The 16186-nt window shown below is 38.1% G+C and overlaps 1 protein-coding gene across 18 annotated transcripts in view; it reads left to right on the top strand.

Annotated features, from left to right (window-relative positions):
* Positions 1–16186, top strand: part of FAT1 (FAT atypical cadherin 1) — a 169800-nt gene that overhangs the window by 67044 nt on the left and 86570 nt on the right. For 2 of the 18 annotated variants that reach the window (XM_065596802.1, XM_042841972.2), the window contains exon 4: positions 46–872. The exons of the other annotated variants lie outside the window; for them this stretch is intronic. In XM_065596802.1, the coding sequence (XP_065452874.1) occupies positions 46–89 (44 nt within the window). In that variant the 3' untranslated portion in view covers positions 90–872. Of the gene's footprint in view, positions 1–45; positions 873–16186 lie in introns of those variants that run through there. 18 annotated transcript variants of the gene reach the window in all.

Here is a 16186-nt window from a genome sequence, read left to right as displayed (position 1 = left end):
AATTAATTTTTGCTAGATTGATATGTCTATTTTTTTCCCCCCCAGAGGACTCCTGCCTCATTCAATGCACAGGACGGACTGCATTCTGAATGAATTGGGCATGTGCAGTGAATGACTCTACTATCTGTAGGAATCTCGGCCACATTTTGTTGCAGAAGTCAGGTAGTGTCAGAGAATGAGACGGGATTACAGGGAGAGAAAGGATGGTCTCCTGTGCAAGGAAGTTGAATGCCACCCTGGAGAATTGGATTCTGCCTCTGCCACAGAGTTTCTATGTGATCCTAGTCAAGTCACTTAAACCCAAATTATCACAGGTAGTCACTAATTGTGTGTTCCTTGTTTTCTGGGTACCCAATATGAGACATCTGCGGTCAGAAGTGTTGAGTGGTCATAACTGCAAGTCAATTAGATCTGTGCTTTGTGAACATATAAAATGTTATGAAAATGCTCAGAGCGCTGAAAAATCAGATAGTAGGTATCTTAATCTGGGCAGCCAAAATTAGTGGACACTTTTGACAATTTTTGCTTTAATCTCTGTGCACCTCAGTTCTTCAGCTATAAAATGGGAATAAAACCACCTAAACTCATGGGGTGTCATGAAGATAAAATGCATTTGTATCTATGAAATACTCTGTTACTATGATGAGAACACCATAGCTGTGCCCATGAAGAAACTAATAATTTTGTATTCAGTACAAGGTTTGGATGGTAGGTTGCAAATACAGCTGGGAGCCACACATTGAATGTGGAGGATAAAAGGAAATATTGAATAGCTATCTATTCAGTGAGCATAATCCATCCTGTATACTGAATGAGTCGGGGGGCTGTAGAAAAACTACTATGTTGTCATGTAATTAAAAAACAAAAAAAAATAATGGAGATATCCTATCTCCTAGAACTGGAAGGGACCTTGAAAGGGTATTGAGTCCAGCCCCCTCCCTTCACTAGCAGGATCAAGTACTGATTTTGCCCCAGATCCCTAAGTGGCCCCCTCAAGGATTGAACTCACAACCCTGGGTTTAGCAGGCCAGTGCTCAAACCACTGAGCTATCCCTCCCCCTAAAGACCACAGCATGGGCTGATTTAAATCACCAACCAGGAAATCTTGATTTAAACAATTTATTTTAATCCTGTTTCACATTGGTACTTTGAGCTAGTTGATGTAATCATCTCACACCTACTTTTTGTTCATAGATTGGAAGAGAAAAACAAACTTTTTCTGCTTTTTGAACTCCCAGTTGGTTTCTTATCTTTGAATGAACTAGTCATTGAACTATTTGAATATATTTAAATGAAGAAAACATTCTCTCCATACCTGCAGAAGAAGCTAGTGCTGTCAAAAGCTGACTTAGCACTTCAAACTCTTGTTCCAGATGCTCAGCCAATGACTTCAACCAGTTCAGTCATTTGACTTTCTTTAAGACTTTGGCAGCAAACATGTATCACTTAATATTTTTTTTGTGTTTAAATATATAGATAGATAGATAGATAGATTATAGTAATTTTAGGTCTTAATGCAGGTTGTAATAATTTCAAATGTACTTTTATATAGTTTTTAAAATAAATCTGTATTTAATTTTTATTAAAATATACAATTTTAAAAACCTGCTTTATTTATTTGTTAAAATCATCTATTTTTTTTTATCCTCCCTGAAAGACTGTATCATAACATGTACACATAAAGGGAGTGAATTAAGGTTGCATGGGCAGTGTTAATCCTGGTATTTCCTAACTTGTGAGTGCTTGAGTTTGCAACCTTAATGTTGTTTTAAAATAACTTTTTCGATGTAAGACCGATAGTTTTGCTGCACTTTTTGGTTTTGTTTTTGAATGTTAATTGTTTTTTTAAAAAAGGCTGATAGGAATTTCGCTAGTGTGTGGCAGCTTCTGTAGTTCAAACCCTAGCCTTTGGACCTTAAAATGTGCATAACATTTGAGCACATAAATGTTTGAATTAAAGGCATTTTTTTTTTAGAAAATGCCACCTTTATTTTCATATGTAAATTCCCACCGTATAATGCAGATTTAATTTAAAAAGTTTAGCCTCAGACAATGAGATTAAAATGTTCGTCATGCTTAGTGTAAGGATCCTGCTGTCCATTGACTAGTCTTTGCTAATCCTTAGGGCATTGTGAAGTCATAAAAAGCTAATAGTCAGTGGGTATAATGGCAGATCATCCAGGTCACATGCTCATATCAGTTTACAACTGTTCCTAACCTTCAAAGCAATGTCAGTTTGCTGTGGCTGATTCAAAGACTGAGCCAAGTGTAATAGGAAATGGCTACAGCTGCAAACAACTTCCAAGGGTTTCCGATATCATTGGAGAACTACTTAGTGAGGAAACGAAGGCTCTGTGGCTACATTGGGGTATATACTTCTTTTTAACAAAGGAAATCTCCATTGTTTAACATTGTGGTTCTTCATCCTGGTTGAGCTAACCTTTTCAAAACTAGAATCAAACATCTTTTGTTAAATCATATGCTAAATCTGCTGGAAAACCAAAATTGCATTTAGCTGTGATTTTTAACTGTTCAAATTGTGCCGATTTATTCCCTATCCATTTCTGCCACAAATCTTGGAATGAATATAGTAATTATATGATTAGCTGTTGCTTATTTGACATATATTGGGGAGAGGAATAAATGAAGATGTGCAGTCTTGTTATCTTCAGGCCAAATTTTGGTCTTACTGAAATTAATAGGCTGCAAAACTGCCATTTCAATCAATGGGGATTGCACATACAGACAGAGGTCAATATATTGCCCTACATTTGAAGAGATAATTTAATTTAGCACAAGACTACTGTTCTTTATAAAAGTACTATCAAGAGTTTGAAGGTATGTGACTAGACTATTGACAGATTTATTTCAGACATTGTCTGCAGTCTTTTAAACAAATATTTTTTTCTTTTTAAATATAGTTCCACTCTATTCTTTTTAGGAAAGAGATGGGGTATGAAGCAAGAAAAATAAAGAAAATGAAAGAACACCATTACCCCAGAATTGTTCTCTCTCTCTAAATTGTAGCAGGATAGGCCATCTTGTGGCCTGGCTTGAATAGCACTGCAGAGGCATAAGGAAAAATAAGATCCCGTTCCCATACTATTGTGCAACCACTCCACATCCCTGCTGCAGGCATGGTACTATGTGCTTGGTACTCTGCTTGTGTGAAGGGGGATTGGGTGCCATCACAGATGAGTTGAGCTAGAATGCGGAAATAGTAGTAATCGTAGCACAACCTCTGGAATCAAGGAGAGTATTGTGCCCTTCTGAAGTATGGCTCTTTCCCTGTTGGATGCTAAGTACTGCTCCTTGCTCAGAGCTGATTTTTGTAAGTGCAATGTATAGACCCGGATGGAAAATGGAAAGCCCTTTCCATGAAAAATGTTGTGCTTTCGAAACACATTTTGCCCCAAAATGGGACAAAAGGTCAAAACCACATTTTTTTATGGGAAGGTTTTTCGATAAAAATTACATTTCATTCCGTTTTGGATCTTCATAAGTAAAGTTGACAAGAGCCTTCCAGCCTAGCTGCTGGAGAGTCAGAGAGTCTACAGTTCCAGCACTGGAGAGGAAGAGTACCCAGGCAGATGGAGTTCCTGGGCGCTCTGCCGCTCCAGCCCCAGAGTTTGGGGCTGGGCACTCAGCTTGGCAGTTCTACAGGAAACCTTTTTGTCAGTTTCACTGACAGAAAGTGAAATTGACAAAAGTCCTCTAGCAGGGTACTATTAGTTTGATTTTTTCCAGACAGAAAATTGAAATTTTAGGTAAAACTGAAATTTTCTCAAGAAAAATTTTGGTTGTGCAAAAAGGGCATTTTTTTTCCTTTGTCGGAAAATCACTTTGACTAGCTCTAAGAATGTATCTGTTTGTGTTTTTAATATTACAAAATTTGTTCCTATTCAGAAATGGTTAGGTAACCAGGTAACTAGCTTCAGCTTGGATGTCTGTTTTTAGTTTTTATTTGATGGAAATCCAAAGACAAACCTAGCAAGAAAGAATGTTGAGGACTTTTTAGTGTTAGCTGCAGAAGATTTCACAGTTGAATCACATCTCTGTCCCACAGCCAGTTTCGTAATTCCTTTTCTTATTCCTAGGGCTAAAGTCAGACCGTCTGTTGGTATTTTACCTTTTCAGTTTTCTGGCTTACTCACATGTATTGTATATTGGGCTGTACCTGTGGTGCAGTTAAGTTTTTTACCTTTGAGATGTTGCAGCAATATTCCGCATTGTAGGTATAGGGAACATCTCCTACATACAGGTAAAATTACAAATGAAATCTTTTTAATTCTGTCACCATTATGTATACACAAAACATGAAAAGCATGTGGAAAAAGAAAAAAATAAGACAGATTTCTGTTAGGTTGCACCTATTTATTTCATGTTTGCATAGATATGAGAATACTCCTCTGCTGTTTTGGATTGTCTTTATTTGAGCAAACACAATCAAGTTACAGGACTTGCACTGAGAATTAAAGACCAGTTGGAAGAAGCAAGTGGTCTCATATGTAGGCCTCCCCTTTGCTTCTTTCAAAATGTGCTCACTACAGCATCCGTGGAGTGAGTCCTTGATGATAGAGGAAAAGGGTTCTTGTTCCATTTAAGTTAGTTTTTCTATCCCCCATCTCCACCTGAATGGGTAGTAGAGGGGGATGAAGGAGAAGTTTATGGAGAAAAGGAGGAAGCAGCTGGGCCTGCTCAGGAGGAGGGCACTGCCCTTCTTTCTGACCAGGAGACTGAGACTGGGTGGGTGGTGTGTTTGGGGGGGTATTTTCCCCTTAGAGAATTTACCAGGATTGGATTGGCAGCCCCTACCCATGAAATTTGCAAAAGGACTGAGTTTCCTCATGACTTGCTGTGAGCATCTCACTAATCACCCTTTTTCCTTGGGGTGAGGGAAGGAATTTTTCTCACTGCCAGATTAACCAAGGTGAGGTGGGGGTTTTTCTCCTTCCCCATTGCAGATTTGGCAGCCAGTGAAGTGCTGTTAGGTTATAACTTCACAATTTAGTAAGTGAAACTTGTGACAGCTTTTCAGTGCAAATTCTTGTTATGGAAGGGATACATTTATCAGACAAAATGGATTTGAGAAGGATTTGAAGGAAAGCATCCCTTAGGGAGCTAAGAAGGGGGAGTTTGGGGGCATTTGTGTCTGGTGCAGTGGAGAGCTGACCCTCTTCTTGCGAGGGGACAGTCACAGGGTTCTAGCTACAGTGTGGCTGGAGCCAGGTAGGGGATTATGTGTAAATGATTAAGGAAATGATAAGCTGCACTGTACAACTTATTGCCAGGTATTCCCAGATATTTTTGGTGAATAAAGTTGCAGCCTAATTAAATCACATCCCTTGCCTCCAGTCTTCTGCCCAAGTCGTCTTGTTGAAATATTTCTACATTCAAACATTATCTGGCATTGTTCTGTGCCCTTCTCTCTCCCTACTAGCAGCATAGAGCACTATCTTTAGGATAGTGTGTATTCTAGGGGTCTGCTTTTGGGAAATCCCTCAAAGAAACTTTCAGTATCTAGAATGGGTTGAAATTCCACCACTGAAATAGAGGAAGAGGAGTAAATTTGCTCATGAAAAGGAAGAAGCGGGTCTGGAGGAGAGGGGGAAGCTTCAAGTTCCATTTTCAAGTATGGCAGTGTGTTAGACGAGGCAAGGATAAGTTAGACGAACAGTGTTGGGGTTCTTTGTGTTTTAATTCTTAATCTTGAATTTGCTTAATTTATTCTTTTAATAACATGCATATGGAACGAATAATCTGGAACGAATAGCCTGCAGTGATGCACGCACACAAAGAAATCTTAAAATAATCTATAAAGCTGTCAGGAGGAGTATTCCTGATATCATTTTTGAACGCCTGCTTCCTCTGGATTTCTGTCAGTGCGCATATGTCCAACATAAACCATTCTGAATATCAAAGGATAAAAAGATAGCGGATGAGACTCCCATCTCAGAGAGTTGCTATACTTTCAGGTTAACTTTTCTTTCATTTTGAAAAGATTTAGATATGTAGTCAGGGAAAATTTCAAGAAGATCAGTATTAAACTCATGGCAGCCCAGCAAAAAACAAACAAAAAACCAAACACCAAAATGTTTGGAGTTCATATTTTCCTTTCAAAGACAAGAATTCTTTTTGCTGAAAATAAAAAAAATTCATTATGAGGCTGGCTGGTTAATACTGTATTTTTACGTCTCTTTTTATTATTTTGGGTAACCAGCCATTACTTACTGTTACATTTCTCATGAAACTGAATCATGTCTAGGCACAGTCCCTTTCAAATCTACTGTTTCAATATGCATATTTTGAATCTTTTGGAAAACTCTCCACTTTTCTCTTGGTAGTAGAGAGGGAGTTATGTATATTATAACTTTTCTTTGTGTGAAGCCATCAATCAGTTCTCAAAGTTACAGCCTTCCTATACTACAGGAGACCTGATTCTCAACTGGAACTGAGTACAGCAGTTGTTAAAGATGATGAAGGAAAGCCGTCTTTTACCACTGAAAAGCTTTCAGTGGAAGCAGTGAATTTAAAGTTTAGTATCCTAAAGAAATCCCTGTAAATCAGATAAATAGAGAATGAAACAATTAAAACAGGTAAAAATAGCAAAGCAATCAAACAAAAATCTAATCATTTAGCTCAGAAAGTTGTGTTCCCCGTGTCATGTGTAGTTTAAACAGAATGGAAAGGAACATGTTTTTGTCACCTAAGCAGAATGCAATCAAACTAGCTTAGATTTTCATCCTTTGTCTTGAGATTTTTCTTTAAAATGGATAACATTTCTTAATCCTTTTTTAAAATATCTTCGCAAATCAAACTGAATTTTGTAATTTGCTGCTTCATCTTCTCTAAAATTAATATTTACCATGTAATGTGTTTTATTTTCCTCTGCTTGTGTTATAAGGCATACTGTGGTAACATTGAATGTGATGGGGGGACTGCAACTGAATTATTAGCTGCATCTGCATTCTTTGTGATTTCCAATATAATAGAGTTTATTTTGGCCTTGTTTAGGCCAGGGGCTCTCTTACCAATCAGCAATGAGCCCTTTTGAGGGCAAAATTGAATATAGTATCTCTTTACATTTAGGTCCAAATTCTGTTCTTGATCATTCTGTGTAAAGCTAGAGTGACTCAGTTGACTTTAGTGGAGTTACTCTAGAGTACACTAAGGTAATCGAAATGAAAATCTGCTCTTTAATGTTTGCTTTCCAAGGACAGAGTTACAACACTGTAATAGGACAGAATAACTTAACATATAAAACCTGCATGCCCTATCTGACGTCTTGTATAGGGTATGTTGGAATGTCTTATTTCCCAAAAGGCATTTCCTTTTTATATAGTACATTAAGTACTAAGAAAAGTACTAAGAAGCTTACATGTTAAACCACACATTATAATTTATTTTGCTTAAAGCACATCACTATAATTTTCCTGAAATCTTTTGATTTCATGCAGCTGACTACATAAACTTTTGTGGACCAACAGCTGCTCCGTTGCACCAGTATGTAGGAGAGCAGAATTTGGCCTTATCTCTGTGCGTCAGACTTAATGAGAGAGTTTCTGTGCTACTTTTGTAGCTGGCAAAAGATTGATTTTTTTCAAGTAGTAATAAATTTTCTGTTTAGGTTCCATGATGCATGTAAAAATGTCATGTGTCCAAAAAGAGTTTAAGTTGGTGAGATTTTTATTTTGTTGTTGTTTTTACAATTTTCAATAATGTTGCCATTTTTCTAGTGCTATAATTGAAAATAAAGCACAAATATACATTGTGGGAGTATTTTCCCTATCTAGGTAAAAACTGTTTAATTGCATTAAAACAAGTTTCCTGACAATTGTCACAGCTTGGAAAAACTGCTCACTGTATTTTAAAATGCCTGGGATGTTTCTCTCTGAAACGAGACATTGCTAATTTCCAAATAATGTTAAAATGGCAGGTTTAAAGTTCATAAACTGTTTGCACAGCAGGGCGAAGCCACTATAAATACTGAGTCCAAATTTAATTCTTGATAGCTGGCTCCACTGTGCAAATGTATTGGGTTGAATGGGTGGGTGTTTTTAAAGAATGCAAGGAAAAAAGTTGACTATTCAAATTTGTTTAGCTACAGTAAATGTAAGATTCAGTATCCACCAACCAAAGGTTTCCAATGAGCAGAAAAGTCCAAAGAGTTATGTATGGTCTTTTTTTCTATCCTGAGGAATTTATCACAAGCTTCTGCAATCCATACTTAGGGTGCAGACATTTTATGGCAGATTAATCATGAAGTATAAAAACATCTGGAGCAGATGAAGTGAACCTTAAAACTAACTAATCCTTTAATCATTACTCTTTTATGTTTCTGCTTTCAGCTGATCATGACTTTATTACACGTTAACAGCTAAAATGTTGGCCTGACTGAGATTTTGCTGTTTGAGTAAAATAGTGTATATTTGCATTAGCAGAAATAAACCTTATGATTTTTATGGAGGAGATAATTTTTAGTAGCTGTTTAAACAATACCATTGTGACAGCTTGAAACTGTCTTGCCAGGTGTCATGAGACTGTGGGTAAATAGCTGTGAGCTTACTATTAAAGAGCTTATGACTCAAGAAGAGGAGAACAATGAAAAGGAAGTAACCTCACATTCTGATTTCTGAATGGACTTGGACTGTTGGTATTTTGATTGGTTGTGGCTTTGGTGATTTGGATGTCACTGAAGGCAGTATACTGTTCCAAGGAGAGAGGAGACTTAACAGGAGTCCAATGCTACTTGCTACCTAGTGGTGGTAAAACCAAGGCTTGTTCCAACCAAAACCGAGGTTTCGCAGGAAATTATGTATTGTTAGCAAAATAGCAACAGAAGCAAACATGAATACTTAGAAGGAACCTGACTATGCACAAGTATACAGAGTAAGAGTAAGCAAACTGGGGAAAAAAAAAACTTGGGAGAAATTTGTTCTTTCACTCATCAGTTTCAGTTACAGAAACCTTAGGTCTCATCTACACTTTAAAGTTTTACTAGTATAACTGTTTGGTTTGTGGTGGACACAGGAGGGAGTGTGTGTGGTGTTCCTCTTCCCCCTTCCTCTCCCTTCCCCCCACATTCCCCCCCCCCCTTTTTTGGGGGGGGGAACCAAAATAGTTAGACCAGTAAAAAGCTGTAAGATGCAATGGAGGAACTGCAGAGAATTAATTTCTTTTTCTTAAAAAAAGCACAAAAAGAATATAATGGGATGGAACTTTCACAATTCCCTGAGAGGCACACTGATGTCCCACAATGCACTGGAAATTTTTTCCACAAGACAGTGCACCAGACAGTGGCATGGAAGATAACTGGGATACCTACCCACACTGCAGCACACCTTGGTGATATAACCTGTTGCTGTGAGAATGCACTGCAGCAGCAAAGACGGCCAAGTAAAACTGCATTGTTGGCAGCTGTTTGGCAGCACTAATGCTGCCAGTAACACTTTCTAATGGAGACATGACTCTAGTGTAGATGTAGTTTCACCACTTATAAAGGTGTCATACCAGTATAGTTATGCCCCTTCCTGTGTGGGAAGAGCTAGATCAGCTTAAAGCATTTTTATACTAACATATAACTGCATCCACGGGGTTGTGTGTCTTGCTTTAACTTTACTGGTGGTTTGCTTAAAGTGCTACCACTTTCTAGTGAAGACAAGGCCTTAGTGGTTACTTGTAATGATCATAGTTTAAATCCAGAAGGAAGTATGATTTTTAAGTTGATGATGTAGAATCATTGAAATGTAGGGCTGGAAGAGACTTGAAGAGATCATCTAGTCCAGGGGTTGGCAACCTTTCAGAAGTGGGGTGCTGAGTCTTCATTTATTCACTCTAATTTAAAGTTTCGCATGCCAGTAATACATTTTAATGTTTTTAGATCTCTTTCTATAAATCTATAATATATAACAAAACTATTGTTGTATGTAAAGTAAATAAGGTTTTTAAAGTGTTTAAGACGCTTCGTTTAAAATTAAATTAAAAAGCAGAGCCCGCCTCCCCTCCGCGCCTCCTTTCCCGTCCCCCCACCCCCCAGACTGGTGGCCAGGACCCAGGCAGTGTGAGTGCCACTGAAAATCAGCTCGCGTGCCGCAGGTTACCTACCCCTGATCTAGTCCATCCTTCTGCGCTGAGGCGGGACTAAGTATATCTAAACCATCGCTGATAGGTATTTGTCTAACCTGTTCTTAAAAACCTCCAGTGATGGGGATTTCGCAACATCCCTTTGAATTTTATTCCAGTGCTTAACTATCCTTATAGTTAGCTATTAGGAAAAACTTTCTAACTTACATCTCACTAGCTAATGAAGCTGATTATTTCTTGTCCTATCCTCAGTGGACACTGTGAACAGTTGCTCTCTGTCCTCCTTATAACTTTCCTTAAAGGTTGTTAATTTAATCACTTGTACTCCCACTTTTTTAAGGCAGGAAAATCTAAATGTTTTTTGCAGAAATGTACATTATGCACCTTTACTAAGATGTATCGTATTCTTGCCTCATATGAGTGGGTGTGTGAACCACCACAAGAAATTAAGACAACTGAACAACAGCGTAAAATTTTCAAAAGCACCTAAATTCCATTGTAAATTGATGGGACTTAGGCATTTTTGAAAATGTTTACCCTCAGTCCAAAGGTTGAGAAATCATTATCTTTCTGGGGGAAGTTTTGTTTACAAAAAAAAGTCTTGGTGGAGACAAAATGATAGTAATATTGTTTAGTCCTTCAGTAATCTGTGAACCAAGTAAAACCAAATAATTGCTATCAAAACAAAATTATTCATTCCACTATTTTTTTCATTTAGATTTCTTTCTCTCATAAATCCACAACAGTGATTTTCTAGTTACAGTTTATGAAAAATCAAAGCTTATTGATTATTTTGTCTGGCTTATCAAAGCTTATTCATTTTTTCTCAAATTTAAACAGAGCCTCATACAGGAATAGTTAATTTGCTTTTCCTTTGCAGTTAAACTGAGCATCCCGTTTACTACTTATACAAAAATTTAATTTTAGAAAGAAAAGTTTTGATCTTTGTAGTTTAAAATTCTAACAGTTCACACTAAGAGCTAGATCAACAAAGAGCACTTAAAGAAGAACAGGAGGACTTGTGGCACCTTAGAGACTAACAAATTTATTAGAGCATAAGCTTTCGTGGACTACAGCCCACTTCTTCGGATGCATATAGAATGGAACATATATTGAGGAGATATATATACACACATACAGAGAGCATAAACAGGTGGGAGTTGTTTTACCACCTCTGAGAGGCCAATTAATTAAGAGAAAAAAAAAAAAGAAAAAAAAAAAAAAACTTTTGAAGTGATAATCAAGCTAGCCTAGTACAGACAGACAGTTAGATAACAAGTGTGAGAATACTTACAAGGGGTCTCCCCTTGTAAGTATTCTCACACTTGTTATCTAACTGTCTGTCTGTACTAGGCTAGCTTGATTATCACTTCAAAAGTTTTTTTTTTTTTTTCTTTTTTTTTTTCTCTTAATTAATTGGCCTCTCAGAGGTGGTAAAACAACTCCCACCTGTTTATGCTCTCTGTATGTGTGTATATATATCTCCTCAATATATGTTCCATTCTATATGCATCCGAAGAAGTGGGCTGTAGTCCACGAAAGCTTATGCTCTAATAAATTTGTTAGTCTCTAAGGTGCCACAAGTCCTCCTGTTCTTCTTTTTGCGGATACAGACTAACACGGCTGCTACTCTGAAACCTTTCAAAGAGCACTTAGACTCAGTGTTCCAACACCTGGAATCCCCATCCTTGAATTAGGCACCCAGGCTCCTTATACAATGCATGAGGAGAGTTAGGCACCTATGAAATGAGGCCACAACACCAAATACATTGGGTGGGGAGCTGCCTCAGGTAGCCAATAGGCAATGCTGAAGAGAGGAATGGCCAAAGTTGCCTTTTGCTTGAACCCCTTCCTAGAGTTAGATGCCTAAGCACTTTCTTGGGAGCCGGGGAGAGAGCAAGTCTCTTCTCCCCATCAGGCAGAGGAGAGAACTGATTCTGTCTCTCACAACGTGGGTGAGTGCTCTAACCACTAGGCTAAAGGTTATAAGTGGCAACTCCTATACGAGCATTGTGTTTTGTGGGGCCTGATCCACGTGGTGACTTCTGAGCATGCCTACTGGGTTGGGGTCCTCTGGCAAAAAAGGTGGGAGAACTATAGTTTGCGGATCCTGGTGGGACTTAGGCATAAGAGAGGTGCCTAGGCATTTAGACAGAGACGTGCATATGCTCACTGACAGACTTTTAGGTGCTTAGGGGAATTTACTAGTGGAAATTTAGGCACCTAAGGACTTTAGGTGGCTAGAGAGTGCTAAGCAGGGTTTTTGAGGACCTGAATTTTGGATTTAGGCACCTAAAGTAGTTGCAATTAAACATCTTAAATCCCTTTGTGGTTTGAGCCCTAAAATATTACAGTGCGGAAACAGTTTTTTTAAGTCTAGATATTACTTCCTGAGGAGTTATGCCTTCATAAAGGGAATCTGTACAGCCTGAAAATAGCTGTGCTCAAATCTGCATGGTTACCATTTGATGATGCATATGAGCAATTTACCATAATATACTCACCAAGCTAGTTTTTAGCCTTCTAATACAAAAAGTTAAAGATTCAAAATGTTTATTCGCTTGACTGACTTTCAGATGTTTGTGTAATGCTGTTTTTTTTCCTCTCTAGCCCATATATTATTAATCTCTGGGAGGCTGCAGGTCCTGTCTGTACTTCCTGCGTGAAATCACTAAAATGATTAATGCCTTCCTTCTATGATCAGCAAATTCCAAATCTTTGTTGCTGATGACTGTTGAAATAGTGCGGGGAGGTAGGTCTGACTGAGAGAGATGTGAAATTCTTTGGCTACTGATAACGCAAGTGACTCTGAAATGTCATTGCTTTATCACATATCTGATCTTTGATCCAATATATAAAGTCCTGCAGTCTGTCATGGCAACACACACAACACTCATAAACATTGACATCATTGTACTTTATTGAATTTCTAATTTTATGACACAAGCTCATAAGTGAGGGCCAGGCTGCTACCTTTTTACTCTCATTAGGTGAAATCCTGTCACTATTGAAGTCAATGACAAATTCCCATTTATGTGTTGTTTTTACCTTGTTGCACAGTTCCATGGGACTATTCAGAGTATGGCACTACTTGAGTGAAAATAGCAGAGTCTGGTCCTAAGTGTTGGAGCCATGTACATAAGCATTTAAACAAGTACAGTAGAATTTCAGAGTTACGAACTGACCAGTCAGTCACACACCTCATTTGGAACTGGAAGTACATAATCAGGCAGCAGCAGACACCCTCTCCCCCACCACCCCAAAAAAAGGGTGTGTGTGTCATAAACATACAGTTAAGGGTAGCATAACATTCCTCGTTACCTGTAAAGGGTTAAGCAGCTGAGGTAACCTAGCTGACACCTGACCAAAAGGACCAATAAGGGGACAAGATACTTTCAAATCGGGGAGGGGGGAAGGCTTTGTCTGTCTGTATTGTGTGCTTGCTGGAGACAGATCAAGAAAGCAAGCAATCCAACTCCATTAGTATTAAAGTAGTAGCGAACGAATGTGTTAGCTTACTTTTATTTTGGCTTGTGATTTCCTTTGTAGGAGGAGGGAGGTTTATCCCAGGTTTTGTAACTTGAAGGTTTTGCCTAGAGGGGAGATCCTTTATGTTCTTAAGTCTTTTGTTATTCTGTAAAGTACTTACCATTCCGATTTTACAAAGGTGATTCCTTTACCTTTTTTTTATTACAATTTTTCTTTTAAAAACCTGATTCATTTTTCATTGTTTTAAAATCCAAGGGTTTGGGTCTGTGTTCACCTGTACCAATTGGTGAGGGGATTATTCTCAAACCTGCCCAGGAAAAAGGGTGTAGGGACTTGAGGGGATATTTGGGAAAGGTTGGCCTCCAAATGGCCCTCCCTAAATGTTTGTTTAAATCACTTGATGGTGACAGCGTTACTTAATCCAAGGTATAAGAAAAAATTTGTGCCTTGGGAAGTCTTTAACCTAAGCTGGTAGAAATAAGCTTAGGGGGTCTTCATGTGGGTCCCCACATCTGTACCCTAAAGTTCAGAGTGGGGAGGGAACAGCACATTGCTGTGTTAAATGTAAACTACTAAAAAAAATAGTGAAAGTTTAAAAATGTTTTTGAGAAGGTAAGGAAACTTTTTCTGTTATTGTTTTATTTAAATGAAGATAGTTAAAAGCAGCATTTTTCTTCTGCCTCATAAAGCTTCAAAGCTGTATTAAGTTGATGTTCAGCTGTAAACTTTTGAAAGAACAACCAGAACATTTTGTTCAGAGTTACAAACAACCTCTATTCCTGAGGTGTTCGTAACTCTGAGGTTATACTGTACTTAAGTCCCATTTAAAACAATGGAACTGCTCATGCTTTAAGTTACACACATAGAATCACAGACGTATAGGACTGGAAGGGATCTCAATAGGTCATCTAGTCCTGTCCCCTGCACTGAGCCAGGACTAAGTACTGTTTTCTCTAGACCATGCTTAAACGCTTTGCTGGATAGGGATGGAATTAAGCATGTACTTAAAGTTAAGCAAGTATTTAAACTGCATTGCTAGTAGCTATGTGACTATTTAGTTATATGCATAGTCCACTCATTCAGCACTTCACTCAAAAGCTACTGGAATCCTCTTTTTCTAGATTTAAACACCATTCATATTGAGACATTAAGGGGGGGGCTGGGTCAGAGGAATAGAATCCTATCGAAGTGTTAAGGAACTGTCTTTGAAAATGTACCATAGCTATTCAGGTATTTTTACTGTGTTTTCCCTTAAGTGCAATGGTTAGTTAGGCTGAAGTAAGTGCGTGTGTGTGGGTACACGCAGTTTTGACTCAGCAGCCTGCATTCATAATCAGATTTGCTGCAACAACATATTGACCAGCTTTAAATCATCTGTGTATAACTGCCAAATGAAAAAGAGAGAAAGTATAGTTTTCTCTGTTGAAAGGCAAAGCCTAATATTCTTTTCAGTTGTTTGAAAATTGGTAGGAGCTAACCTTGTTGCTTTTCACTAACCTGTTAATTGCATTTGGTTTTGAAGCTCTCACTTTAAAAACATGCTTACAGAAAAACAGTTTGATCATTCTTGACTACAATATGTATGAATAAGATAAGAAGAAAACCTTAACTATTAATTGTTAGGAAGGAAATATTTGTTGTTCTGATACTGAGTGTTTAGGAAGTGAATTAGGTGTAAATCAGGAGTAAGTTAATTGAATTGAATTACAGGAGTAGAAGTAGAGAGTCAGTATTCTTTTTGCATATAGCATTGGTGAGACCATTATTTGGACTACTGTGTTTAATTCTGGTGTCCATGCTTCAAAACAGTTGCTGAAAAATTGGAGATGGTTCAGAAAGGAACTACAAGGGGTCTGCCTGACAGTGAAAAACGTAAGAAGCTCACTCTGTTTAGCTTACCAAAGGGGAGGTTAAGAGGTGACTTGAGGGTGAGAAGATACTTAATACTAGAGGGCTTTTTAATGTAGAAGACAAAAAGTATAACAAGTTCCAATGGCTGGAAGTCAAAGCTAAAAACATTTGAACTGGAAATAGGGTGCAAATTTTTATGTGAGGGTAATTAATGATGGTACTAATTTACCTAGGGATGCGATTGATTCTCTGTCACTTGAAGTCTTAAAATCAAGATTGGATGGCTTTCTAATTCAACCAAAAGTTATGCTCTGTGTTATGCAGGAGGTCAGCCTAGACCAGTGGTTCCCAAACTGGGATTTGCAAAATGTTACAGGGGGTCCTCGGGGGAAAAAAATCCCTAATGGCAGACAGAGCTGTCCCTAGGGGGACCCCAGCACGGGGCCAGCAGCCCAGATCCCCTGGACTTCCAAGAGCGAAGCAGATCAAAGCAAGCATAGACATCACCCTGAGGAGATTTAAACTTCAAGACTCCTTATAAGAAATGGAAAGGGAGGTGGATATTTTTTGCTGTTTTTTAAAATTAAATAGGCAGCTAGTATTGTTGTTTAAATTATTATGAAGAACAAGTTTAAGCTTTGTTGTAACGTGCCTTGTTTGCCTGGACTGCTCAAGACCTGAATACTTGTGTAGGAGGAACTCTTTTGAGTTGGCTTCTTAAATACCTTTATGCTGTTTCACATCTGATACTCCTTGATGACAC

Source organism: Chrysemys picta, chromosome 5 (assembly GCF_011386835.1).
Source record: "Chrysemys picta bellii isolate R12L10 chromosome 5, ASM1138683v2, whole genome shotgun sequence".
Taxonomy (NCBI): Eukaryota; Metazoa; Chordata; order Testudines; family Emydidae; genus Chrysemys; species Chrysemys picta.
Note: the sequence above shows the minus strand (reverse complement) of the source record. Positions and strands in the feature narration are given on the sequence as shown.